Raw genomic sequence first — 25057 nt, 5'->3', positions numbered from 1 at the left:
GCCTTGACCTCCAGGGCTCAAGTGACTCTCTCACCTCAGTCCCCCAAGTTGCTGGGACTACAGGCATGGGCCACCATGCCCAGCTAATTTTTATATTTTTTGTAGAGATGGGATTTCATCATGTTGCCCAGGCTGGTCTCTAACTTTTGAGCTCAAGCAGTCCGCCTGCCTCAGCTTCCCAAAGTGCTGGGATTACAAGCGTGAGCTGCTACACCTGACCCAATTATACCTTTTGTTTGTTTGTTTGTTTGTTTTTGAGATGGAGTCTGACTCTGTTGCAAGGCTGGAGTTCAGTGGCACAATCTCGGCGCACTGCAACCTCCGCCTCCCGGGTTCAAGTGATTCTTCTGCCTCAGCCTCCCGAGTAGCTGGGACTAGAGGCACGCACCACCAGGCCCAGCTAATTTTTGTATTTTCAGTAGAGACAGGGTTTCACCATGTTGGCCATGATGATCTCGATCTCTTGACCTCGTGATTTGCCCACTTCGGCCTCCCAAAGTTACAGGCATGAGCCACTATGCCCGGCCTCTATACTTTTTAAGTCATTTTAAAATGTGTAATTAAATTACTATTGACTAGAGTTGCCCTGTTTTGCTACCAAATATTAGATCTCATTCATTCTTTTTTTTTTTTTTTTTTTTTTTTTGAGACAGAGTCTCACTCTGTCGCCCAGGCTGAAGTGCAGTGGTGTGATCTTGGCTCACTGCAACCTCTGCCTCCCAGGTTCACACCATTCTCCTGCCTCAGCCTCCGGAGTAGCTGGGACTACAGGTGCCCGCCACCATGCCCAGCTAATTTTTTTGTAGTAGAGACGAGGTTTCACCATGTTAGCCAGGATGGTCTCGATCTCCTGACTTTGTGATCCGCCTGCCTCGGCCTCCCAAAGTGCTGGGATTACAGGCGTGAGCCACCGCGCCTGGCCTCGTTCATTCTATTTTTTGTAGCCATTAACCATCCCCGGTTCTGTGCTTTTGAAGTGCTAGGATTCCAGATTCTTTCTTTTACAAATTTTATGTTTATTATTATTTTCTTTCTTTTTTCTTTTAATTCACCCATCTACACACTGAGGGGGTTCCAGATTGTTAGTCTCTTCTTGGGGGATCCCAGGGGGCTGGATGGCAGGTTTCCCAGTCTGAGGTTTCAAGAGTCAGCCCCTGCAGCCCTGTGGTCACCAGGAACTCCTGGAGGATTTAGAGTTAAGGGTCTGCATGCAGACCAGGGCAGTGCCAGCCCCCCCACACACACTGGCAAACGGTGGCATCTGGGCTTCCTCCCCAGATGTGGTCTTTAGGGACATCTTATCTTCTTGCCAGCCCTGTGACTAACTTCTCAGGGCCTCCCTGACTTGGTCACTAACCCCAGGTCAGGCGCCAGCATGTGCTAAGTCAGAAGGAAGTCAGGCAGGTCCATGATGGAGAGCCAAGGCTTGGGGACTCACCACCTTGCTGCTTCTCTCCTCAGGATCTTCATCATCTGGGCCATCAGCAGCTGGTTCCGCCGAGGGCCGGCCCCTCAGGACCAGACGGGCCCCGGAGGAGCCCCACGCGTCGCCAGCCGCAACCTGTTCCCCAAAGACACTTTAATGGTAACTGCCGGGTGGTAGGGCAGACTTGGGAGGTGATGGGGCGTGGAGGGGTGGAATGTGGAGGAGTGATGTCAGCAGTCGGGACAGACCAGGTCCTTGCTCACTGGCAGGTCTAGGAAAACAGGTCCAGGGTTGAGGAACTCTGGGCCCATCGCCAGCACGAGACCTCTGTCACCTGGGTCCATCCCCAGCACGTGAAACCTGTGTCACCCAAAAGAAAAAGCAAATTCATTTGGTTAAAATAGGTTAAATCAGGGTCTTTGGATGTTATATTTCGAAAGTATGTTCAGCCTTTCAGTGTTGCAGAGGGAGATGTGCAAGGGAGAGAGTGTAAGAGGTGGGGAGGGCAGGGAGCCAGCAGAGGCTGGCGGGAGGTGGGCCCGGAAGGAGAGGAGACCTGCACTTCCACAGTGGGCTTGGGCACGGGCAGGGCAGGGCTTCGGGCGCCTCCAGAGCAAAAGCATTTAGACCTGTCAGTCTAGGCTTTTCTGAGCAAACATGGCCAATGGGGGCTTGAGAAAGGAGGAAGTTCTTGTTGGGTCACAGTGGTTTTTTTTGGTTTGGTTTTTTTTTTTTTTTTTGAGATGGAGTCTCACTCTGTCGCCCAGGCTAGAGGGCAGTGGCGTAATCTTAGCTCACTGCAACCTCCGCCTCCCGGGCTCCAGTGATCCTCCTGCCTCAGCCTCACGACTAGCTGGGATTACAGGCATGTGCCACCACGTCCAGCTAATTTTTTGTATTTTTAGTAGAGATAGGGTTTCACCTTTTTGGCCAGGCTGGTCTCAAACTCCTGACCTCAAGTGATCTACCCGCCTTGGCCTCCCAATGTGCTGGGATCACAGGCGTGAGCCACCGTGCCTGGTGGCTCACAGTGCTTTTGTAGCTTTGGACTGCTGTGTCCATAAGCCTGCAGAGCTCTGACCAGGAAGGCCCAGCAGCCACGAGGGCAGGAGATCATTCAGGGAGCTCCTACCCCTGCCTACCTCCAAGTTCTAATTGGAAGGCTGGCCAGTCTCCAAGTGTTCTTTGTTCGTTGACTTCACAGTCTCAGACCAGGACAAACATAGTGGTATGAGAAAAGAGAAAATACGTCCTCTCTGCTGCTCTTCCTCTCTCATCTCCCCTGCCCTCCATAATTACTGTTCCTCTGAGTGTGCTGACTGCTGCCATAGCTCTTTAGCCAGCCTGCAGAGGCTCTGAAGAGCAGGCCTGAGCTCTGTTCCCTTCCCGTCTCGACAGAACCTGCATGTGTACATCTCAGAGCACGAGCACTTTACAGACTTCAACGCCACGTCGGCACTCTTCTGGGAACAGCACGATCTTGTGTATGGCGACTGGACTAGCGGCGAGAACTCAGACGGCTGCTACGAGCACTTTGCTGAGCTCGACATCCCACAGGTGGGGGCAGCTCCTGGCTTCTGGCCCCATGGCTGCTTGACTGGGACTGAAGGACCTTTCCTCCAGTCTGCTCCTTGCTGAGAGCATGTGGGGTTCGGGCTCCAGGCTTGGCCCTTCCCTGGGCTCACGTGGTCTGTGACCACAGGCCAGTCCTTGAGGTCCCTGGGCTTCACTTTCCCCTACCTGAAAAAGGTAGATAGGGGTGGAATTGGCCTGGGACCCTCCCAGCTTACCTCTAAGGTTGTGCAGTTCTCGACTTCAAACCCGTGGAAGTTTAGTAATTGTCCTTGGGGATGTTTGCCTATCACCAGTTTATCAGGCAGCCCCGTTTCAAAATAATATTAGTTAATTTTTTTTTTTTTTTTTTTTTTTGAGACGGAGTCTCGCTCTGTCGCCCAGGCTGGAGTGCAGTGGCGTGATCTCAGCTCACTGCAAGCTCCGCCTCCCAGGTTTACGCCATTCTCCTGCCTCAGCCTCTCCAAGTAGCTGGGACTACAGGCGCCCACCACCACGCCCGGCTAATTTTTTTTTGTATTTTTAGTAGAGACGGGGTTTCACCGTGGTCTCGATCTCCTGACCTCATGATCCGCCTGCCTCGGCCTCCCAAAGTGCTGGGATTACAAGCGTGAGCCACTGCGCCCGGCCAATATTAGTTAATGTTGATTGAGCGAAGTGCAGGGTACTAAGCTGGGCTGACTCATGGAAACTTACTGGCAACCCTGTGAAGCAGGAACTGTTATTATTCTCATTTAACATATGAGGAAACTAAGACAGAGAGAAGGAAAGTGATTTACCCAAGGCCACATCGCATGAGAGATTCAGACTCAGGCTCTATGGCTGTGGACTCTCGCAGCCCTAGGCTCAAAGCCAGCCTCCTCCAGGAAGCCCTCCTGACCCACAGAGCACTCAGGCTTGGTTAAGCACCCTCTCTGGGTTCTCACACCTGCTGGGCTTCCCCATCCCAGCCCATTCTGGGGCCTCACTGGGACTCCTGCATGGGACTGTGAGCCTTGTGATAATAAGGCTGGGGCTGCCTAGATCACTTCCATGTCCCCAGCACTGCCCAATGTGGGGCTGGCTGCAGAATCAACAAGTATTGAACAAGTGAAAGGGACATCTCTCTTTGGGACCTTTTTCGGCTGAATCTAAGACAGCTGCCCTCATTCCTTTCTCCCCAGCAGGCCTTCTCAGCTTTGGGGTGGAGGGCACATTTCTGTTCTATTTCTGTCTGGGTGGCTAGAAGCAGAATGTGGACACAGTCATCATTCTGTTTTTTTGTTTTGTTTTTTTTTGAGACAGCGTCTTGCTCTGTCACCCAGTCTGGAGGGCATTGGCGCGACCTTGGCTCACTACAACTTCCACCTCCCAGGCTCAAGCAATTCTCATGTGTCAGCCTCCTGAGTAGCTGGGACTAAGGCACACATGATCATACCCAGCTAATTTTTGTATTTTTTAGTAGAGATAAGGTTTCACTATGTTGGCCAGGCTGGCCTTGGAACTCCTGATCTCAAGTGATCCATCTACCTTGGCCTCCCAAAGTGCTGGGATTACAGGCGTGAGACACTGCGCCCCGCCATCATTCTTTTCTTTTTGAGATGGGGTCTTGCTCTGTTGCCTAGGCTGAAGTGCAGTGGCGCAATTACAGCTCACTGCAGCCTCAACCTCCTGGGCTCAAGCAATCCTTTCACCTCAGCCTCCCAAGTAGCTAGGACAACAGGCATGTACCACCATGCCCAGCTAATTTTTTGTAGAGATGGCGTCTCAACCTGTTTCCCAGGCTGGTCTCAAACTCCCCTGCTCAAGCAATCCTCTCACCTCAGCCTCCCAGAGTGCTGGGATTACAGGCATGAACCACCCCACCTGGCTGGACTTTCTGACCTGCACTGGGAGGTGGCTCCCACAGAGACCTCAAGCCCAGCCCCCAGGCCTTGCCACGAGATCCAAGGAAGGACCAGGGCCTGGCAGGCCCAGCAGGGGCATCTGCTTCCAAGGGCTTGGATCTAAGTCAAAGCTTCAGGGTGGTGTCTGAGTGGACTTAAAAGGCAGGAGAGCTGGGCACAGTGGCATGTGCCTATAGGCACAGCTACTCAGGAGGCTGAGGTGGGAGAATGGCTAGAGCCCTGGAGTTTAAGACTGCAGTGTGCCATGATTGCAACTGCAAATAGCCAGTGCACTCCAGCCTGGGCAACACAGCAAGACCCCATCTCTAAAAAAGATAGGAGAGTGAGAACACAATGTGGCCAAGTGAATTCGAGCTCTGCTCAAGGATCAGAGAGGTGCAACGCTCGCCTTTGTCTCCACCCAGTGCCCTTGGACAACTTGCCTCCCTTCTCGAAGCCTCAGTTTCCTCATCTGGATCAAGTGAGAATAGTCCCCCTTCCCTGGGAGGCAAGGAGACTTGATGAGATAATGAGGAAGACTTGGGCAGAGAGGGGCCAGCTGGAGGTAGCAGGGAGTAGTACCCAGGAGCCCACAGACTGGGTTTCCATCTGCGTACTTGCCACACACTATGTGACCCCTTGGCATGAGCCCCGTTTGTCTCATCTGCAAAATGGGGTGGTAGCATGACCCATTGTATAAGGTTGACATGTTATATGTGTGTTAACTCATTAGATTAGGAAGCTGTTGTCTGAAGTGCCCAGGGTAGGGTCTGGCCCATAGTAGGAGCTCCATGTCGGTCAGCTGCTTCTTCCTGTTGAGTGAGCTTAACGAGAGCTCGTTGACTGAGCTGTGTGCCAGTGCTCCAGGTAGTCCCTGCAGTGGTGCCCTCGAGTCAATGCTGTGGGAACCCCGCATCCTCTAGGTGGGGCCCTGAGGCTCAGAGAAAAGCTGAGCTCACACAGCCATGGCAGGTAGAGCGGGTGTCTGAGTCTGTCTGACTCCAGCATTTACCTCTCTGCCACCCAGCTACACGCCCCACCCTGAGTACTCAGTAAATGGCCAGAGAGTTGAGGGAGAGGAAACTGCTGGGGACGGGTGCCAGGCAGGGCTTTAATGTTTCCCTCACCCCAGTTGCCCAGCCTGCCCACCTGACCTTCCATCTTTTGCAGAGCGTCCAGCAGAACGGCTCCATCTACATCCACGTTTACTTCACCAAGAGTGGCTTCCACCCAGACCCCCGGCAGAAGGCCCTGTACCGCCGGCTTGCCACAGTCCACATGTCCCGGAGTAAGTCGCTCCCCTGCAGCCAGGACCCACTGTCCAGGGGGCCAGCATCCTGGGAGCCCCCAGGCTGATGTGGTGGACGAATCCCAAGTCCAGGAGGGCAGGCAGGAAGCCTGTGCTCAAAGAGGGTGGGATTGGCAGGGCAGGCTCAAGCCCCACCCAGCCTGAATGAGCCCTGTGGACACTAACCAGGGAGACCCACGGAGGAAGGGCTCAGGGACCAGAGAGAAATTGGCCAGAAAAAGCAGCTGGAGACAGGGACTCTTGGAGAGGAGGAGACATCCTTCACCAAGGGGGAAGGGCCAGGGTTGACTTGTGCACAGTAGGGGCCTGATAGAAGTAGACACTCAAAAATAATTTGTGGGCTGGGTGCAGTGGTTCACGCCTGTAATCCTGGCACTTTGGGAGACAAGGTGGGCAGATTGCTTGAGCCCAGGAGTTTGAGACCAGCCTGGGAAACATGGCAAAACCCTGTCTCTACCAAAAAAGATACAAAAACTAGCTGGGCGTGTGCCTGTAGTCCCAGCTGCTCAGGATGCTGAGGTGGGAGTATCACTTGAGCCCAGGAGGTGGAGGTTGCAGTGGGCCAGGATCACACCACTGCACTCCAGCCTGGGTGACAGACCGAGAACCTGTCTCAAAAAGATAGATAGAGGCTGGGCACAGTGGCTCACGCCTGTAATCCCAACACTTTGGGAGGCCAAAGCAGGTGGATCACAAGGTCAAGAGGTAAAGACCATCCTGGCCAACATGGTGAAACCCCATCTCTACTAAAAATACAAAAATTAGCTGGGTGTAGTAGCATGCGCCTGTAGTCCCAGCTACTCAGGAGGCTGAGGCAGGAGAATCGCTTAAATCCAGGAGGCGGAGGTTGCATTGAACTGAGATCGCGCCATTGCACTCCAGCCTGGTGACAGAGCAAGACTCCATCTCAAAAAAAAAAAAAAAAAAAGATAGATAAAATTCAAAGAACAGTGTGGGCAACGTAGTGAGACATCGTTGCTACAAAAAATAATAGCCAGGTATGGTGGTGAGCACCTGTGGTTCCAGCTACATGGGAGGCTGAGGTGGGAGGATCGCTTGAACCTGGGAGGTCGAGGATGCAGTAAGCTGTGATTGCACTACATTGCATTCCAGCCTGGGCGACAGAGCAAGTCCATGTCTCTGAAAAAACAATAGTAATAAAAAATAAGACTACCACTTCTACGCCCATGATAACTCATTAATCCATTAACCCACTAATCCATGAATGGGTTAATCAGTTCCTGAGGGGAGGGTCCTCATGACCCAGTCACCTCTTAAAAGCCTCATCTCTCAGTACTGGCACATTGGGGATTAAGTTTCACTGGGAGTAGGGAGTACTGGAGTACATCAGTAGTCCCAGCTACTTGAGAGGCTGAGGTGGGAGAATCAGCATGAGTTTTGGCCAGGACAAACATTCAAACCATAGCATTGTCCATCCTCTTGTTTTCGGGAGGTTAATAATTGTTGTCATCTTTCTGCTTGCCTGGCTCTTTTTTTTTTTTTGAGACAGGGTCTCACTATGTCACCCAGGCTGGAGTGCAGTGGACTATCTCAGCTCACCACAATTTCCACCTCCCAAGTTCAACCGATTCTCCCACCTTAGCCTCCAAAATAGCTGGGACTACAGGCACACGCCACTACGCCCAGCTAGTTTTTGTATTTTTAGTAGAGACGGGGTTTCGCCATGTTGGCCAGGCTGGTCTCAAACTCCTGACCTCAAGTGATCCGTCCGCCTCGGCCTCCCAAAGTGCTGGGATTACAGGTGTGAGCCGCCGCACCCAGCCTTGCTTGGTTCTGTGTGACCTTTTTCCTTGAGTCCTCTGGCTCCTGATGGGCAGCCGTAGAAATCTCTCGCTGTACCTGTCTGAGCGGATCTGGAGAATGGCTTCCTCAGAAAGCCCCCCATTCTTCTAACGGGAGTTCTGTGTACTCCACCTAGCATTCATTTTATTGAGGACTATTCCAGACATTCCCTGTAGATTTGGTTAAGATCCATCTGGCTGGTTTTGGGTGGCGCAGCAACAGACGGAATTCTATTTGTATGAGTTAGGTCTTATCTACTTCTTTTAGTATAAAAATATCCCAAAGGATGGTGACTTTTTTATCACCTATACTGGATGAAATGAAAAGTTGATGACTCTATGTGGGTCCCTAGAGATGACTTGGAAAGGTCTTCTGGAGTTAGTTGAGCCCCTTTCTGAGTGTGTCTGCAGAATGTGCTGCATTGGTATGTCCCACCCGGCTGATCTTTAGAGAACCGGGCAGAAGTGGCTTGAGGGGGTGTGACCTACAGGTTGGTCTCACAGATGTTTCCCTGCAGGGGGGATACATCAGGGGTCTAGGCTAAAATGCCCGATGCTTCAGAGGTCGCTCTGAAGATGACCCAGGTGGGTGGCTCTTCACCGTATTCTTGTGCCCCCATTTGACGATGACCTAATCATCCCCTTGACCCAAATCGATGCCAGTATTTTCTGTGGTTTTGTCTTTGGTGAATGTGATCCATGTCACTGTGTGGTGAGGTTTATGCAGTCAGTCTGGTCTGTAAAATAGAACCTGCAGACAGTGAACCTGAAAAGCATACTAGGATCATCCAGGCCTCCCTCCCCAGCCTTGGAGCTGGGACCCTCAGAGCAGGGACACAGAAGGACTTGGAGTGAGCCACCCACCAACTCCAGGGTGAAGGAGAGTGTGAGTTCAGAAAAGCCCCCTTTTGGCTGGTTGTGGTGGCTCATGCCTGGAAACCCAGCACTTTGGGAAGCCAAGACGAGCCGATCACTTGAGGTCAGGAGTTCGAGACCAACCTGGCCAACATGGTGAAACCCCGTCTCTACTAAAAATATAAAACTTAGCTGGGCACGGTGGCACATGCCTGTAATCCCAGCTACTCGGGAAGCTGAGGTGGGAGAATCTCTTGGATCCTGGAGGCAGAATTGCAGTGAGCCGAGATCGTGCCACTGTACTCCAGTCTGGGCGACAGAGCGAGACTCCATCTCAAAAAAAAAAAAGAAAAGCCCCTTTTCTTCCCAAGAGGCCAATAATCAGTATTCTAGAGCAGCTCCATCCCATGGAGATAGGATGTGAGCCAGAGAAGGCATTAACATTTTTCCAATAGAAAAAGACTAAAGAGTAAAAAAGTGAAGAGAGGCCAGGCCCAGTGGCTCACACTTGTAATCCCAGCACTTTGGGAGGCCAAAGTGAGAGGATCGCTTGAGCCCAGGAGTTTGAGGCCAGCCCTGGCAACATAGGGAGACCTCATCTCTACAAAAAAAATTTTTTTTAATTTTTTAATTTTATTTATTTTATTTCATTTTATTTATTTATTTTTTTGAGATGGAGTCTCGCTCTGTTGCCCAGGCTGGAGTGCAGTGGCGTGATCTCAGCTCACTGCAAGCTCCGCCTCCCGGGTTTATGCCATTCTCCTGCCTCAGCCTCCTGAGTAGCTGGGACTACAGGCACCCGCCACCATGCCCGGCTAATGGTTTTTTTGTATTTTTAGTAGAGACCGGGTTTCACCGTGTTAGCCAGGATGGTCTCGATCTCCTGACCTCATGATCCGCCCACCTCGGCCTCCCAAAGTACTGGGATTACAGGCGAGAGCCACCGCGCCTGGCCTATTTTATTTTTTTTTTGAGACAGAGTTTCATTCTTGTTGCCCAGGCTGGAGTGCAGTGGCATGATCTTGGCTCACCACAGCCTCCACCTCCCAGGTTCAAGCAATTCTGCCTCAGCCTCCCGAGTAGCTGGGATTACAGGCATGTGCCACCATGCCCAGCTAGTTATGTATTTATAGTAGAGATGGGGTTTCTCCATGTTGGTCAGGCTGGTCTCAAACTCCCAACCTCAGGTGACCCACCTGCCTTGGCCTCCCAAAGTGTTGGGATTACAGGCGTGAGCCAAAAAATTTTTTTAAATTAGCCAGATATGGTGGTACACACCTGTAGTGTCCTCCGACTCAGGAGGCTCAGGTAGGAGGATCATTTGAGCCTAGGAGGTCAAGGCTGCAGTGAGCTGTGATCAGGCCACTGCACTTCAACCTGAGCAACAAAGCGAGACCCTGTCTCAAAAAGAAATATAAATAAAATAATAAAAAAGTAAGGCCAGGGCCGTGATGGCTCACACCTGTAATCCCAGCACTTTGGGAGGCCGAGGCTAGAGGATTGTTTGAGCCTAGGAGTTCGAGACCAGCCTGGGCAACATGGCAAAACCCCCCTAATAAAAATACAAAAATTAGCCAGGCATGGTGGCACATGCCTGTAATCCCAGCTACTCGGGAGCCTGAGGTAGGAGGATCACCCGAGCCCAGGAGGTTGAGGCTGCAGTGATCACGCCACTGCACTCTAGCCTGGGTAACAAAGGGAGACCCTGTCTCACAAATAAATAAGTAAAAAGGTAAAAACCATGAGATTAATATCAATAATAGTTTAATTGAACTCAACATATTCTTGTTTCAACATATAATCAGTATAAAAAGTGAGATATTTTACATTTCTTTTTCCCCTCGTGCCAGTTTTCAGAATCTAGTGTGTGTGGCTGGGCACGGTGGCTCACGTCTGTAATCCCAGCACTTTGGGAGGTTGAGGCAGGTGGATCACTTGAGGCCAGGAGTTTGAGACCAGCCTGGCCAACATAATGAAACCCCAGCTATACTAAAAATACAAAAATTAGGCGGGCATGGTGGCTAACACTTGTAATTCCATCTACTCAGGAGGCTGAGGCAGGAGAATCACTTGAACCCAGAAGGCAGAGGTTGCAGTGAGCTGAAATCGTGCCACTGCACTCTAGTCTGGGCGACAGAGCAAGACTATGTCAAAAAAAAAAAAAAAAAAAAGGGTCTAGTGTGTGTTTTATATCATAGCACTTCTTGGTTTGGACCAGCCATATTTGCAGTGCCCAGTAGCTGCATGTGGTCAGCAACCCTGATACTGGATGGTGCAGCTCTAGAAGATTTTCCTCCAAGAAAGGGGGGTTTCTTCCTCCCCACGGGAGCCAGGTCCATCTGGTCTGGATGCCTCCAAGCTGCAGAATGTGTTCTTTGCCTGAGCCAAAGCCTCTCTCCCCTGTGCCTGCCCCTCCACCAGCCAGCTCTGCCCTCTGGGGCCCTCCCTTCCCTGGACAGTCTCTGTCAGGTGTGGACAGGATTGGGGCATGTCCCCCTGGAATTTTCTCCAAGTCAACCCTTGAGTGTTGGCTTCTCCCCCTGGACACAGGCGGAAGATCCCCAATGATTTAATAATCATAGAAATGATGAGGATTGGCCAGGTGGCTCAAGCCTGTAGTCCCAGCAATTTGAGAGGCCGAGGCAGGTGGATCACTTGAGGTTAGAATTTGAGACCAGCCTGGCCAACATGGTTAAACTCCGTCTCTACTAAAAATACAAAAATTGCTGGTCATGGTGGTGGATGCCTGTAATCCCAGCTACTCGGAAGGCTGAGGCAGGAGAATTGCTTGAACCTAGGAGGCAGAGGTTACAGTGAGCTGAAGTCATGCCACTGCTCTCTAGCCTGGGCAACAGAGTGAGACTCCATCTCAAAAAAAAAAAAAAAAAAAAAAAAGGATGACATTTCTGTTAATAAGCAGTAGGCCCTGGGCCAAGAAGAAGTGAGGCCTTTCTTCCTTCTTTAGGGAAGTGACATCACTCACCAGCATCCCTTAGCTTGTAGGATTCAGAGCCAAGATTGCCCCCAGAGCCCCCGCTGTTGGCCAGGTCTCTTTCCCCTTTCCCTGTCTCTCCTTGGCCCCAGGGGGCAGGATAGAGAGTTGAGGGAGGGCAGACTGAGTTTTCCTTCATAGCATAAGGAAGAGCTGAAAAGTCCCCAGGCTCAGTGGCTCACACCTGTCATCCCAGCACTTTGGGAGACTGAGGTGGGCAGATCACGAGGCCAGGAGATTGAGACCAGCCTGGGCAACATGGTGACACCCTGTCTCTACTAAAAATACAAAATTAGCCGGGCGTGGTGGTGCATGCCTGTAGTCCCAGCTACCTGGGAGGCTGAGGTGGGAGAATAGCTGGAACCTGGGAGTCGGAGGTTGCAGTGAGCCGAGATCACACCACTGCACTCCAGCTTGGATTGGATGACAGAGCGAGACTCTGTCTCAAAAAAAAAAAGAAAAGAAAAGAAAAATACTTAGCTTCTTTTTGGGCCAGGCGCGGCGGCTCACACCTGTAATCCCAGCACTTTGGGAGGCCAAGGTGGGCAGATCACGAGGTCAGGAGATTGAGACCATCCTCGCTAACACAGTGAAACCCCGTCTCTACTAAAAATACAAAAAATTGGCAGAGCGTGGTGGTGCATGCCTGTAATCCCAGCTACTTGGGAGGCTGAGGCAGGAGAATCGCTTGAACCCGGGAGGCGGAGGTTGCAGTGAGCCGAGATTGTGCCACTGCACTCCAGCGTGGGTGACAGAGTGAGACTCTGTCTCCAGAAAAAAAACAGAAATGTCCCCAGGCCAGGGCAGGGGTTGGGAGATGGAGCGTGGGCACGCACAAGCCCCTTCCTCCCCGGCAGCATTTGGGACAACGTGGCAGGGAGTCTGTGGCCAACCTGGCCTCTGCGAGAGGAAGTGAGGCCAACTCCTTGGCTGGGGATTCACAGCCCCAAAGTGTTTCTCATCTTAGTTTCTCATGTTGGTGGCTTCACGCCTTTTTTGGAACTGTCTCCCACCTCTATAGTCATGTATTCAAGTGGTCATCACTGAGCCTGTGCAGGCACCCCATGTGTGTTCAAACAGGCCCTGCCCCTACCCGCATTTCTGCACAGGGCTTGCAGACTGGTTGCAGGGACAGACAGCAGGCAGGTAAACCACCGGCTAAGTGGTTTTGGATAGTGGTGAAACGTTGTGAAGGAAACAAGCTGTCAGGTGAATGACTGCATGGGCTCATTCAGTGGGGTGGCCAGGGAAGCCCTGTGGAAGAAGGACGTTCTGCCAGGGACTTGAATGCCACGGAGGAGCCAGGCCACGAAGATTGTGTTGGGGCATGGTTCCTGGGACACGGGGTAGCACGCCTGAAGGCCCCGGGTTGGCATGTTTGAGAAGTGGAAGGTGGTGAGGGTTGAGAGGTCACCGGGGCTATGGTGAGTGTCTGGGGTTCCAAAGCTGCGGGATGCCATGATCAATCACTTATTTTTATTTATTTATTTGTTTTCTTCTTTTTTCTTTTGGAAACGGAGTTTTGCTCTTGTTGCCCAGGCTGGAGTACAACAGCACGATCTCAGCTTCCTGTAATCTCTGCCTCTCTAGTTCAAGCAATTCTCCTGCCTCAGCCTCCCGAGTAGCTGGGATTACAGGCACCCGCCACCACATCTGGCTGATTTTTGTATTTTTATTAGAGATGGGGGTTTCACCATGTTGGCCAGGCTGGTCTCTGACTCCTGACCTCAGGGGATCTGCCTGCCCCAGCCTCCCAAAGTGCTGGGATTACAGTGCCCTACTGAGCTGGGGTTTCTGCCTGGGGCATTTGGTGATGGTGGCATCCCCATGATCATGAGGAACTGGGATTGGTTGAGATTTGGGGAGGCAGTTCTGGCATTCCAGGTCACGCTGATCTCAGCAGGTGAGTGCAAGGTGGATGCCAGGAGACCGTGAGCCGTTGCTGGTGGGCAGGGGTCTGGGCTCTGGAGGCTGCAGGTGCTGGCAGGTCTCACGTCCCCCACTTTCCCATCTCCCAACCACAGTGATCAACAAATACAAGCGCAGACGATTTCAGAAAACCAAGAACCTGCTGACAGGAGAGACAGAAGCGGACCCAGAAATGATCAAGGTAAATGGGCAGGGTTGTCAGGGCCTATAGGGACCAAGCCAGGCCATTCACAGCTCATACCAGACCACTGGGGCTGTCATCTGTCACCACCACTGAACCACCGTGCCGGCTTGGCCACGCCACCTCCCCTCCCTGAGCACTGGGCTCCTCCTCTGGGAAATGGGGTCAGGAGGCAGCTGTCTCTCAGGGAATGAGGAGGATCCCAGACAAGGTTACCCAAGCCTCTCGCCAGCCTGGGAGAGGTCTGCATCACAGTCTCATTCTCACATGAGGACACTTGCTCAGTCTCACAGCCAGGAAGTGGCAGGCCAGGGACTCTCACCCACACAGCCAGGCCCCAGAGCCCAAGCTCAGCCTGGCACCAAGCACGCATACGAGAATACGGCTTTAGTAGGAACTGCAGGATTAATAGTTGCTGTCACTCCTGGTGGGCTGGTGGGCTGGGGAGCCGGGCAGTTAATCTGTGGTTAACTTGCAGTGGGCACTAAGAGACTTCCTCTCTCCACGGGTGGTCCTGTGTGGGAGGGGTGGTCGCTGCTCATGGAGGTGAGGCCACCGTGCAAGAGTGTGTGGAGCCTGCTGTTATGAGGCTGGGCTTCACAGCCTGGCCTAGGATGCCAGCCCTGCCTCTACCTCTACCTCGGTTTTCTGCATGTGGGGTGGGAGGATCCTGTCGGTGGCCGGAAGGGGCCTGGGTGGCGGAATCTCTAAGCCTGGGGAGGGGAGCCCTCTGCCAGCAGTTGCTGTGGTGGCTGATACTCTGCTGCCAAGGTTGTCAGGGGAGATGGCTCATGCCTGTAATCCCAGCACTTTGGGAGGCTGAAGCAGAAGGATCCCTTGAGCCCGGAAGTTCAAGATCAGCCCAGGCAGCATAGTGAGACCCCATCTCTTCCAAAAAAAGGGAAAAAAGAAAGAAAGAAGAGAGACTGTCCATGGTGGCTCACGCCTCTAATCCCAGCACTTTGGGAGGCCGAGGTGGGAGGATCGTGCTTGAGCCCAGGAATTCGAGACCAGCTTGAGCAACATAGTGAGACCCCATCTCAAAAAAAAAAAGAAAGCAAAGATTTAAGATTTTCATGGGAACCCTTGGGAGGAAGTGTGCAGAGACTGATAGTCCCTGAGCACCTCCACCTGCCTCTGAGGTCCTTCCCCCCATGTTGCCTCAGAGGGCTGAGGACTACGGGCCCGTGGAGGTGATCTCCCATTGGCACCCCAACATCACCATCAACATCGTGGATGACCACACGCCGTGGGTGAAGGGCAGTGTGCCCCCTCCCCTGGATCAATGTAAGCTCCCCAGCCATGCCAGCTGCTTACAGAGGCCTCTGAGAGGGTGCTCGGGGCCCGTCTCCTTGTCTTCTCCTGGCCCCGTCCCCCTGAGAGAGCTTTCCAGGGCTCCACCCTCCCAAGCTCCCCACCCTGTCCTATCCCCTTCCCATGTCCTCTCCTTCTCCCACACCCCCACCCCTGGGGACCCCAGGACTGACTTCCACACGCCAGCATCGGTCCGCAGTCAGGTCCCATCCAGCCCACAAACTGTTTTCAAAAAATGTCTATCACTTGCCAACTTTTGAAATTGAGGCAGTATCACTTAAAAGCCACAATTTCTGGCTTATTTTATAAAACTGGGTTACATGGTCACCCATGGGGCAGCCGTGGGCTGGAGCTGAGCCACAGCTACCCCCTTCAGTGGGGACCTGCCTGCCCTTTGCCCCTGGTCCCCTCTGCTGAGGTCAAGGCACCCTTTAGCTCTTCATGGTGTGGCCTAGAAATGTCCCCTGTCCTCCAGTCTCTGTAGAGGGGCCCTGTTGGGTCCCTCCAGACATCTGAAGCCTGTGGGTACCCTGGCCTCCTGCCCCGGCCAAACGGTGCCCCTGCCCCACGTGCTGCAGATGTGAAGTTCGACGCCGTGAGCGGTGACTACTACCCCATCATCTACTTCAATGACTACTGGAACCTGCAGAAGGACTACTACCCCATCAACGAGAGCCTGGCCAGCCTGCCGCTCCGTGTCTCCTTCTGCCCGCTCTCACTTTGGCGCTGGCAGCTCTATGCCGCCCAGAGCACCAAGTCGCCCTGGAACTTCCTGGGCGATGAGTTGTACGAGCAGTCAGATGAGGAGCAGGACTCGGTGAAGGTGAGTGTGGCTGGGGTGGGCGGGACTTCCCGGTGCCTTCCTGGGCGCAAGAGGCCAAGAGGAAGTGCGCCAGGCCTGGGCTGTGGGACCTCCCGCCTGGTGCTCCTCTGCCCACAGTTTCACAACCTCCCAGGTCCCTTCTCCACAGTGAAAGGAAGTGGGCACCCGGCCCTCCAGCCCTAGATGACTGGGGGTCCTCTCCCCAGGCTGTTCTGTTGGACCCTTTGGGTTCGGACCCGTCCCTTCCTCCTCCTGTCCCAGACCTTGTGTCCCTGGCCCTGGGCTCCAACTCCGTGTCTCTGCCATCTCACTGGGTCCTGAAATGTCAGCCCGTGTCTGTGGCATGAGGCTTGGCTTTGCCTCCTGGGCTGACGTCACTGTTGGGTCTCTGCTCCTGGCTCCCAGTGTCCCCTCACCCACTCCCCGCAGCACTCCCTTGGCCTCTGCCTCTTCCCCTAGTGCCGTCTCCCCCTTTCTTCTGTCTTTGTGAGTCACCCTCCTCTCTGTCCCCATCTGCCCATCTCTGACCCAGTCTCCTCCCGGCTGGCCCACCTTCAACCTCCCTGTACAGGCGGCCCCAGGGGCAGCTCTCAGGGGACAAAAGCTAGTGAAGGTGCCCCTGGGTGGGGACAAGCTGTGCTCACAAGTGTCCCCTGCAGGTGGCCCTGCTGGAGACCAACCCCTACCTGCTGGCGCTCACCATCATCGTGTCTATCGTTCACAGTGTCTTCGAGTTCCTGGCCTTCAAGAATGGTAGGAACGGGACCCCAGGGCTAGTGGGAGGCTGTGCAGGGTGGGGGACAGGACCTGCCCCCTTCCTCCTCCCCTCCCTCCCCACGTCCTCCCCCTGCCTGGGGTCTCTCAGCCCCACTCTCCAGAGGCCTAGTGAGCTGGGGAGGGGCAGTGGCCCCAAAACTCCCAACCCAGAAATTCCCACCCAGCGGGTATGAAGCTGAGGGAGGGGCTGGCCTGCTGGTGGGGCAGAGGCCAGGCCAATACTGCCAGGAAGCAGGGCTGGGGAACTCCAGAGCCAAGAGCAGGGAAGCCCCGGAGCTGCTCCCGCCACCCTGCCCGGCAGGCTGCCTGCTGCAGGAGGCCGCTTAGGGCTGAGTGTACGGGGCCTGCCCGAGTGGGAAGGAGGAGCACTGTCCCCCAAAGGTCCCTAGGTTCTAAGGCTGACCATACTGATGGTCAGCGTTTGAGGAGAAGCAGCCACATGCCAGGCACTGTCCTGGGTACCCTCCCCAGGTAGCTCCTTGAGCCCTATGGGAGCCAGAGGCTCAGGGATGTCACTTGCCCAGTCACACAGTTCCTAAGGGGCAGATGGTTCCAGCCCCAACTCTCATCTTCTAGGCCCTGCAGGCCACTTCCTCCTTGCCCAGAGCACCCCAGTCTGAAGGAGTGGCCTGCTGCCCTGTAGCTCCCGCAGGCGGCAGGAGGAATGAGTAGTAGTATTCCTGGTATTAAGACACTATTGCCGGCCTGGCGGTGGCTCTTGCCTGTAATCCCAGCACTTTGGGAGGCCAAGGTGGGAGGATCGCCTGAGCCCAGGAGTTTGAGACCAGCCTGGGCAACAAAGCGAGATTCGTTTCTACACAATTTTTTTTAAGAATTAGCTGGGCATGGCAGCGCGTGCCTGTGGTCTCAGCTACTCGGGAGGCTTGGGCCTGAAAGGTCAAGGCTGCCGTGAGCCATGATCACACCACTGAACTCCAGCCTAGGCAACAGAGTGAGACCCTGTTCCAAAAAAAAAGGACGCTCTTGCCATTATTGAGAACTACCATCTGGAAGAATGCAGTGTCATACGGGCACAGGAGCTGGTGCCGACCCCAGCCAGCTATCTACCAGCTGTCGCTGGGAGACGGGACCCTTCTGCCCGGGAGCTGGCTTGGCTGGGGTCCAGTGAGAAATGAGGCACAAGAAGGCTGTTCCTCCCCAGTGTCATGCAGCAGGGGGCGCAGGCCTTACTTGGCACCGGTGCTGTGTGGCCTCCCTGATCTAAGGAGGGGCTTGGGCCCAGCTGCTCCCACCAGAACCTTGTCTCCAGACCCATTCTTCTCAGTTGGGACGCGGGTCAGTCTGATGGGCAGGGGTGGGTGGGGTGAGCCTATGGAGTGTGCCAGAGCTCTGGGATGTGGGGGAGCTCTGGGATGGGGTAGGGTGCAGATGGACCAGAATTCACAGCCCTCACTCCCTGAGTGCAGAGCTGGCCCTGACCCTGCAAGACTGCAGACCTGGCTCCACCACTGTGCTACAGACGTGGTGGCTCAGCCTCCGAGGCTGCGGTTAGATGCTCAGCTGGGCAGGGTCAAGAGAGAGGTGTCCATGGTGAGACCAGGGCTCAGAGCGGAGCACGCTGACATGGGTCCTTGGCAGCATCTAGGCGGAGCGCTGGAAGGAGCTCCAGACTGGAGCCCAGGGCCCTTGTCAGTTTCCTGAGCATGTCTGTGAGCCAGTTCCTTCCCGGTGTCAGGGTGGGGGCCTAGAGGAGGTGGTCTTGAAGTGCATGCCACAGATCTTCCTTCCCAGGGAGGGCGGGCTGGCACCACGGTGTGGCACAGACCCAGCATCCCTTCAGATTCTGCCATGCCAGGCTGTTTGGCCTCAGGGAAGCAGCTTCCCTGACTAGCCCTTAGCACCTGGCACGTGGTGAGCCCCATCCATGGCAACAGTCACTGTCACCATCAGTCAAGGGACTGCACCTTGGGGTGCTGGGTGCTGACGTCCTATGGGAGGGCTCCAGGGGTGCTGCCTGTCTGGTGCTCTGGGGGCCACCCAATGAATGAGAGAGCCTTCCTGGGAGAGAGGGGTCTCGTTCAGCACCCCTCCTGAGGACCCAGCCCCACCCCAGGGTGTGAGTAGGATGCAGGCCAAGGCGGCCTGAGGGAGCTGCAGTAGGATCTCAGCACCTCTTCAGCCTCCTGGTTCCCCCCCTACCCCCTGCACACAGATATCCAGTTCTGGAACAGCCGGCAGTCCCTGGAGGGCCTGTCCGTGCGCTCCGTCTTCTTCGGCGTTTTCCAGTCATTCGTGGTCCTCCTCTACATCCTGGACAACGAGACCAACTTCGTGGTCCAGGTCAGCGTCTTCATTGGGGTCCTCATTGACCTCTGGAAGATCACCAAGGTCATGGACGTCCGGGTAAGGCTGGGGCGCCATGCTGTCTCGGGAGTTGCAGGGGTTGGGAGGGGGTAGTGTGGCCCAGCTGGACCCTGGAGCTGGCCCCCGGGGGATTCCCAGCAAGTGCCTCACTCCCAGGACTGAGGGGATTTTCTCACCAGGGGATTTTTTGGGTCGCACGTGGGGCAGGGGAACTGGGAATGGTGGGGAAGGGCAGGGGCTGGTTCTGGCTTGTGGGGTGGGAGCCAGCATGGCAATTGACCATGGCGCCTACCTCATCCACAGCTGGACCGGGAGCACAGGGTGGCAGGAATCTTCCCCCGCCTATCCTTCAAGGACAAGTCCACGTATATCGAGTCCTCGACCAAAGTGTATGATGATGTGAGTGTCCTGCACAGTGGGCCCCTGGGGGTGGTCTCCAGGTACCCACGTACCCCTGAGGCACCCGGGGCCGGCCATCTGTCTGCTGGACCCATGCTTTACAGCCTGTGCCACATCCTCTGTGTCCCCCACCTGCCATAACTGCTTCCTGGTCGAGTCCAGAGTCCCCAGGGCTACCTGGAAATTCCCCCTGCCCGGCCTGCCAGACCAGGTGTGGTGGGTGAGGGTGGGGAGCAGGGCTGCCAGGCAGGGCCGAGGAGCTGGCTGACAGCCCCACCCTTTGGCCCCACAGATGGCATTCCGGTACCTGTCCTGGATCCTCTTCCCGCTCCTGGGCTGCTATGCCGTCTACAGTCTTCTGTACCTGGAGCACAAGGGCTGGTACTCTTGGGTGCTCAGCATGCTCTACGGCTTCCTGCTGACCTTCGGTGAGCAGCCCAGCCACCCCAGGAGAGAGCAGGCCCCATGCTGGGCAGGGCTCACAGCCCAGTGCAGGAGACAGACCCATCCCCAGACAGGGACGGGTGGGCAGAGCCGGGATGTAGGGAGGCCCGAGGGCACACATGGCTCCATCTGGGGTCAGAGAGGACTTTAGGGAGGACATGAACAGTACGCTTCAGTCCTCATTCTCAGGGGATCTTTGTGTCTTGGGAACAAGTAAACAAGTAGGGCCAGGTGCAGTGGCTCACACCTGTTATCCCAATGCTTTGGGAGGCCGAGGCAGGAGGATCACTTGAGCCCAGAAATTCGTGACCAGCCTAGGCAACGTGGCAAGACCCGATCTCTGCAAAAAACAGAAATTACTGGGGAGTGGTAGTGTGTGCCTGTAGTCCCAGCTACCTGGGAGGCTGAGGTGGGAGGATCCCTTGAGTCTGGGAGGTTGAAGCTGCAGTGAGCCATGATTACGCCACTGCACTCCAGCCTGGGTGACAGAGTGAGACCCTGTCTCAAAAAACAAAAGACCAGGTGAATACAGCCAATAATGGGTACTGTGAAGGGCAGAGTGGTGAGGGGATGCACATTATTAGGGGTCGGGGAGCCCCTCTGAGGACAGGACATTTAAACCGAGGCCTCAGATATCCAGGGAGGGAGCTGTGCGGGTGTGACAGAAGTCCCCACCAGTGCAGAGGCCGCTGGTAGAATGTGCCCAGGTGTAGGAAGTGGTAGAGTGTGCCCAGGTGTAGGAAGTGGTGAGGGGGCTGGTATGGCCAGCACAGAGTGCGCAGGGGAGAGGTGGGAGAGGCCATCCCTCCGCTCATTGGTGCTGTCACTGCAGGCTTCATCACCATGACACCCCAGCTCTTCATCAACTACAAGCTCAAGTCCGTGGCCCACCTTCCCTGGCGCATGCTCACCTACAAGGCCCTCAACACATTCATCGATGACCTGTTCGCCTTTGTCATCAAGATGCCCGTTATGTACCGGATCGGCTGCCTGCGGGACGGTGAGGCCCGGTGGGCAGGTGGGGGCTCCCACCGGAACAGTGCCCCGAGGCAGTCTTTAGGGCCCAGGTCTGAGGGGTTGCCACGGCCCCAGATGGGGTGCTCAGTCTGAGGGGGCTTGGACCCGCCCTTGCGTCACGCCCTCATCACCCAGGCCCACCTGGCTGTGGACGGGCCAGCCCGACCTCACACTGCCTCCCACCCCTCTCCAGATGTGGTTTTCTTCATCTACCTCTACCAACGGTGGATCTACCGCGTCGACCCCACCCGAGTCAACGAGTTTGGCATGAGTGGAGAAGACCCCACAGCTGCCGCCCCCGTGGCCGAGGTTCCCACAGCAGCAGGGGCCCTCACGCCCACACCTGCACCCACCACAACCACCGCCACCAGGGAGGAGGCCTCCACGTCCCTGCCCACCAAGCCCACCCAGGGGGCCAGCTCTGCCAGCGAGCCCCAGGAAGCCCCTCCAAAGCCAGCAGAGGACAAGAAAAAGGATTAGTCGTGACTGGTCCTCGCCTGCTCCGGCTCCTGGCGACCACTACCCCTGCGCCCCGGCCCCCTCGCCTCCCCTCCCTGTCGCCCTTTCCCTGGACAGATCAGGCCGGGGCGGCGGGAGGCCCGCCTCAGGCCAGGGCTCAGCGTGTGACGTAGGGGCCGGGGCAGGCCAGGGCTTGTTTGTGGAGGCGCCGTCTGTCCCTCTGTCCCTCTGTCCCTCTGTGTTTCCAGCCATCTCGCCCTGCCAGCCCAACACCACTGGGAATCCTGGTGAAGCCGACGTGGCGTTGCCGAGGGGGTGGGTTGAGCGGGGGCGGGGCCGGGCCCCCCTACGGGATGGCCACGGCCATTCATCATCTTGTCCCTCGTCCCCCTACCACACTCCCCTTCCTAGACCGCCGCCCTTTAACACAGTCTGGATTTAATAAATTCATATGGGTGTTTAACTTAAACTCAGCACTGCCCCTCCTCCTCATGCCTGCCTTCCTCTGTTGCCTTGGAGAACAGCTTCAAGCAGGGATGAGGTGGCTCTCCTGAGTCCAAGAGAGTGACCTGCAGGGTACGGGACGTGTAAAGGTGGGGATTGTGACGTTGTGTCAAGAGCCATACCTGGCTGGGCGCGGTGGCTCACACCTATAATCCCAACAGTTTGGGAGGCCGAAGTGGATGGATCACTTGAGGTCAGGAGTTTAGGACCAGCCTGGCCAACATAGTGAAACCCTGTCTCTACTAAAAATACAAAAATTAATCGGGAATGGTGGCAGGCACCTGTAATCACAGATACTCGAGAAGCTGAGGCAGGAGAATCATTTGAACTCGGGAGGCCGAGGTTGCAGTGAGCCCAGATCACACACTGCACTCCAGCCTGGGCGACAGAGCAAGATTCCATCTCAAAAAAAAAAAAAACCATACCTGCCAGGCCAGGCCTCTTCCTCACTTCTTGCCCTCCCACCAGCCCTCTGAGATTTCATTAATTGGCCTCATTTCAGATTCCTAGGGAAGCTGCTTGCAGGGAGCTTGCTGCCCTGTACCCTTTCCTGCCAGCTGCCCCTGCTGGGCGCAGGCTGGAACCTCCCATGTGCCCGCTGAATGTCTCCTAACCTGACACCACCAGGCAGGGCCGAGTACAGCTTTCAGCCGGGTCGCCATGAGCACCTGCCACCGTGAGGCCTCAGCACAGCAGTTGGGGCAGGCTGAATGTGTGCCCTTGGCTTTTTGTGCTGACACCCACTCTCCCAATTTGGGGGAGCATGGGGGTGAAGGCTCAGCCGGTCTGAGTGGCACCTGGTGGTAGCACTGGTTGGAGGGCATGGGGGTGAAGGCTCAGCCGGCCTGAGTGGCACCTGGCTGTCTGGCTGTAGCACTCCGTGAGTGTTGGGGTGTCATATCACATCCCTGGGGCTGCCTGTGCCAACGACCAGCCATGCCCTCCAGAGGTGGCATGAGTTGGACTTCCCATCCCAGCCCCTGGTGCTGGGACCCTTCGCCCACTGGATAGGTGAGCTGAGCGAGGCCTCTGTGTTCTGAGGGGTGGGGACCCTACCTTCCCAGATTTACTGTTTTGGGGGGTGGTCTCAGCAACACTTCTGGGATAGGGGGCCCAATGCTGAGGACCACACCAGGTTCCTTCAGGCTCCAGCTGCCACCCCATATTGCAGAGCCAGTCAGGGGATCCATGAGGCCCCAGGGAGATGATGGCGCCCTCGGAGCCCCACACCACAGGTCCACAGGCCACGGCGGTCTCCCATCCCTCAGGGCAGCCATGGGTCTCCATTACCCGCCCCCCAACTCTATACCATTCCATGGATCCCCGGTACCCTTGGAGGAACCCCAGGCTCTGCACCATGGCCTGACTGATGGGCTCCTAGGAACCCCGGAGGTACAGGGCTCGGCAGACCCTCGAGACTGGTGGGCTCTCCAGCCACCTGGAATCCCTGGCCTCGTCACTCCTGGCTCTTCCTCCTCTCACAGCTCCACACCCAAGCCTTTGACAAGGCCCATCATCTACCCCCACAACTCCCTGGGGCCTCACCTCTTCACTGGGACCACCTGCTCCACGCCCCTCCTTACCCTGTGGTGTTCTTGCTCAGTGTTCTGTCTGGTCCCCTGTCCCGGTCCTGCCCTCCCCACATCCCATTCACACTCAAGCTGGCAGTTACAGGAAACTTTTTTTTCTTTGAGACAGAGTCTCGCTCTGTTGCCTAAGCTGTAGTGTAGTGGTAGGATCTCAGCTCACTGCAACCTCTGCCTCCTGGGTTCAAGTGATTCTCCTGTCTCAGCCTCCTGAGTAGCTAGGATTACAGGCATGCACCACTACGCTTGGCTAATTTTTTTGTATTTTTAGTAGAGACGGGGTTTCGCCATGTTGGCCAGGCTGGCCTCGACCTCAAGCTATCCGCCCACCTCAGCCTCCCAAAGTGCTGGGATTACAGACATGAGCCACCACACCCGGCCCAGCTAGAGGAAACTTCATAGTTTATTCTACTAAAGCACAAACCTGCCCCTGTCCAGCCCTTGCTCAGAACCTACTGTGGCTACACAGTGACCTCAGGAGAAAGCCCAGACTCCTTACTGGGGACTGAGACCTTGGTGATGAGGACACTTATTAACCCCTGCATCCAGCCTGGTCTTCCCCCTACCTGGATCCTGCCCCCAGGCACACAACCCCTGTCCACTTTTTTTTTTCTTTGATACAAAGTCTTGCGTTGTACCCTAGGCTGGAGTGCAGTGGCACAATCACAGCTCTGCAGCCTTGACCTGCTGTCTCAAGCGATCCTCCTGCCTCAGCCTCCCAACTACCTAGGACCACAGGCAAGTGCCACTATGCCTGTGTAATTTTTTATTTATGTATTTATTTATTTTGTATTTTTATGTATTATTATTTTTTGAGATGGAGTCTCGCTCTTGTTGCCCAGGCTGGAGTGCAGTGGCACGATCTTGGCTCACTGCAACCTCCACCTCCCGGGTTCAAGCGACTCTCCTGCCTCAGCCTCCTGAGTAGCTGGGACTACAGGCACCTGCCACCACGCCCGGCTAATTTTTGTATTTTTAGTAGAGACAGGGTTTCACCATCTTGGCCAGTCTGGTCTCGAACTCCTGACCTCGTGATCCACCTTCCTCGGCCTCCCAAAGTGCTGGGATTATAAGTGTGAGCCACCGTGCCTGGCTGCCTGCATAATTTTTAAATTTTTTGTAGAGATGGGGTCTCTTGATGTTGCCAAAGCTGGTTTCAAACTCCTGGCCTCAAGCAGTCGTCCCATCTGGGCCTCCCAAAGTGCTGGGATTACAGGCGTGAGCCATCGCAGCTGGCTCATCCCTTCCTTGCCTTTTACCCATGTGTCCTCCAGGTTGTGGTTCCAGTGCTCACCCCTGTAGGAAGCCCTCCCCGACTGCCAAGTTCTCTGGGGTCTCTCATGGCAGCCCTGCCCACTGTGAATCATCACTGGGGACAGGTTGGTCTCTGCCAGTGGATGGAGCCCCGCGAGGACATAGCCAGACCTGTCTTGATCACTGCTGTGTCCCCAGCATAGGGCCAAACACAGAGAAGCCAC

At 55.2% G+C, this 25057-nt stretch overlaps 1 protein-coding gene across 4 annotated transcripts in view; it reads left to right on the top strand.

The window, feature by feature from the left end:
• Positions 1-21958, top strand: part of CLPTM1 (CLPTM1 regulator of GABA type A receptor forward trafficking) — a 39889-nt gene extending 17931 nt beyond the window's left edge. For all 4 annotated transcript variants that reach the window (XM_063620749.1, XM_055249480.2, XM_055249482.2 and 1 more), the window contains exons 3-14: positions 1462-1585; positions 2825-2983; positions 6034-6151; positions 13846-13931; positions 15098-15218; positions 15824-16068; positions 16728-16821; positions 19019-19209; positions 19474-19569; positions 19862-19997; positions 20846-21013; positions 21224-21958. In XM_063620749.1, coding sequence (XP_063476819.1) covers positions 1462-1585; positions 2825-2983; positions 6034-6151; positions 13846-13931; positions 15098-15218; positions 15824-16068; positions 16728-16821; positions 19019-19209; positions 19474-19569; positions 19862-19997; positions 20846-21013; positions 21224-21510 — 1825 coding nt within the window. In that variant the 3' untranslated portion in view covers positions 21511-21958. The remainder of the gene's footprint in view (positions 1-1461; positions 1586-2824; positions 2984-6033; positions 6152-13845; positions 13932-15097; positions 15219-15823; positions 16069-16727; positions 16822-19018; positions 19210-19473; positions 19570-19861; positions 19998-20845; positions 21014-21223) is intronic.
• The last annotated feature ends 3099 nt before the right edge of the window (positions 21959-25057 follow it).

This window comes from Symphalangus syndactylus, chromosome 17, assembly GCF_028878055.3.
Source record: "Symphalangus syndactylus isolate Jambi chromosome 17, NHGRI_mSymSyn1-v2.1_pri, whole genome shotgun sequence".
NCBI classification, from domain to species: domain Eukaryota; kingdom Metazoa; phylum Chordata; class Mammalia; order Primates; family Hylobatidae; genus Symphalangus; species Symphalangus syndactylus.
Note: the sequence above shows the minus strand (reverse complement) of the source record. Positions and strands in the feature narration are given on the sequence as shown.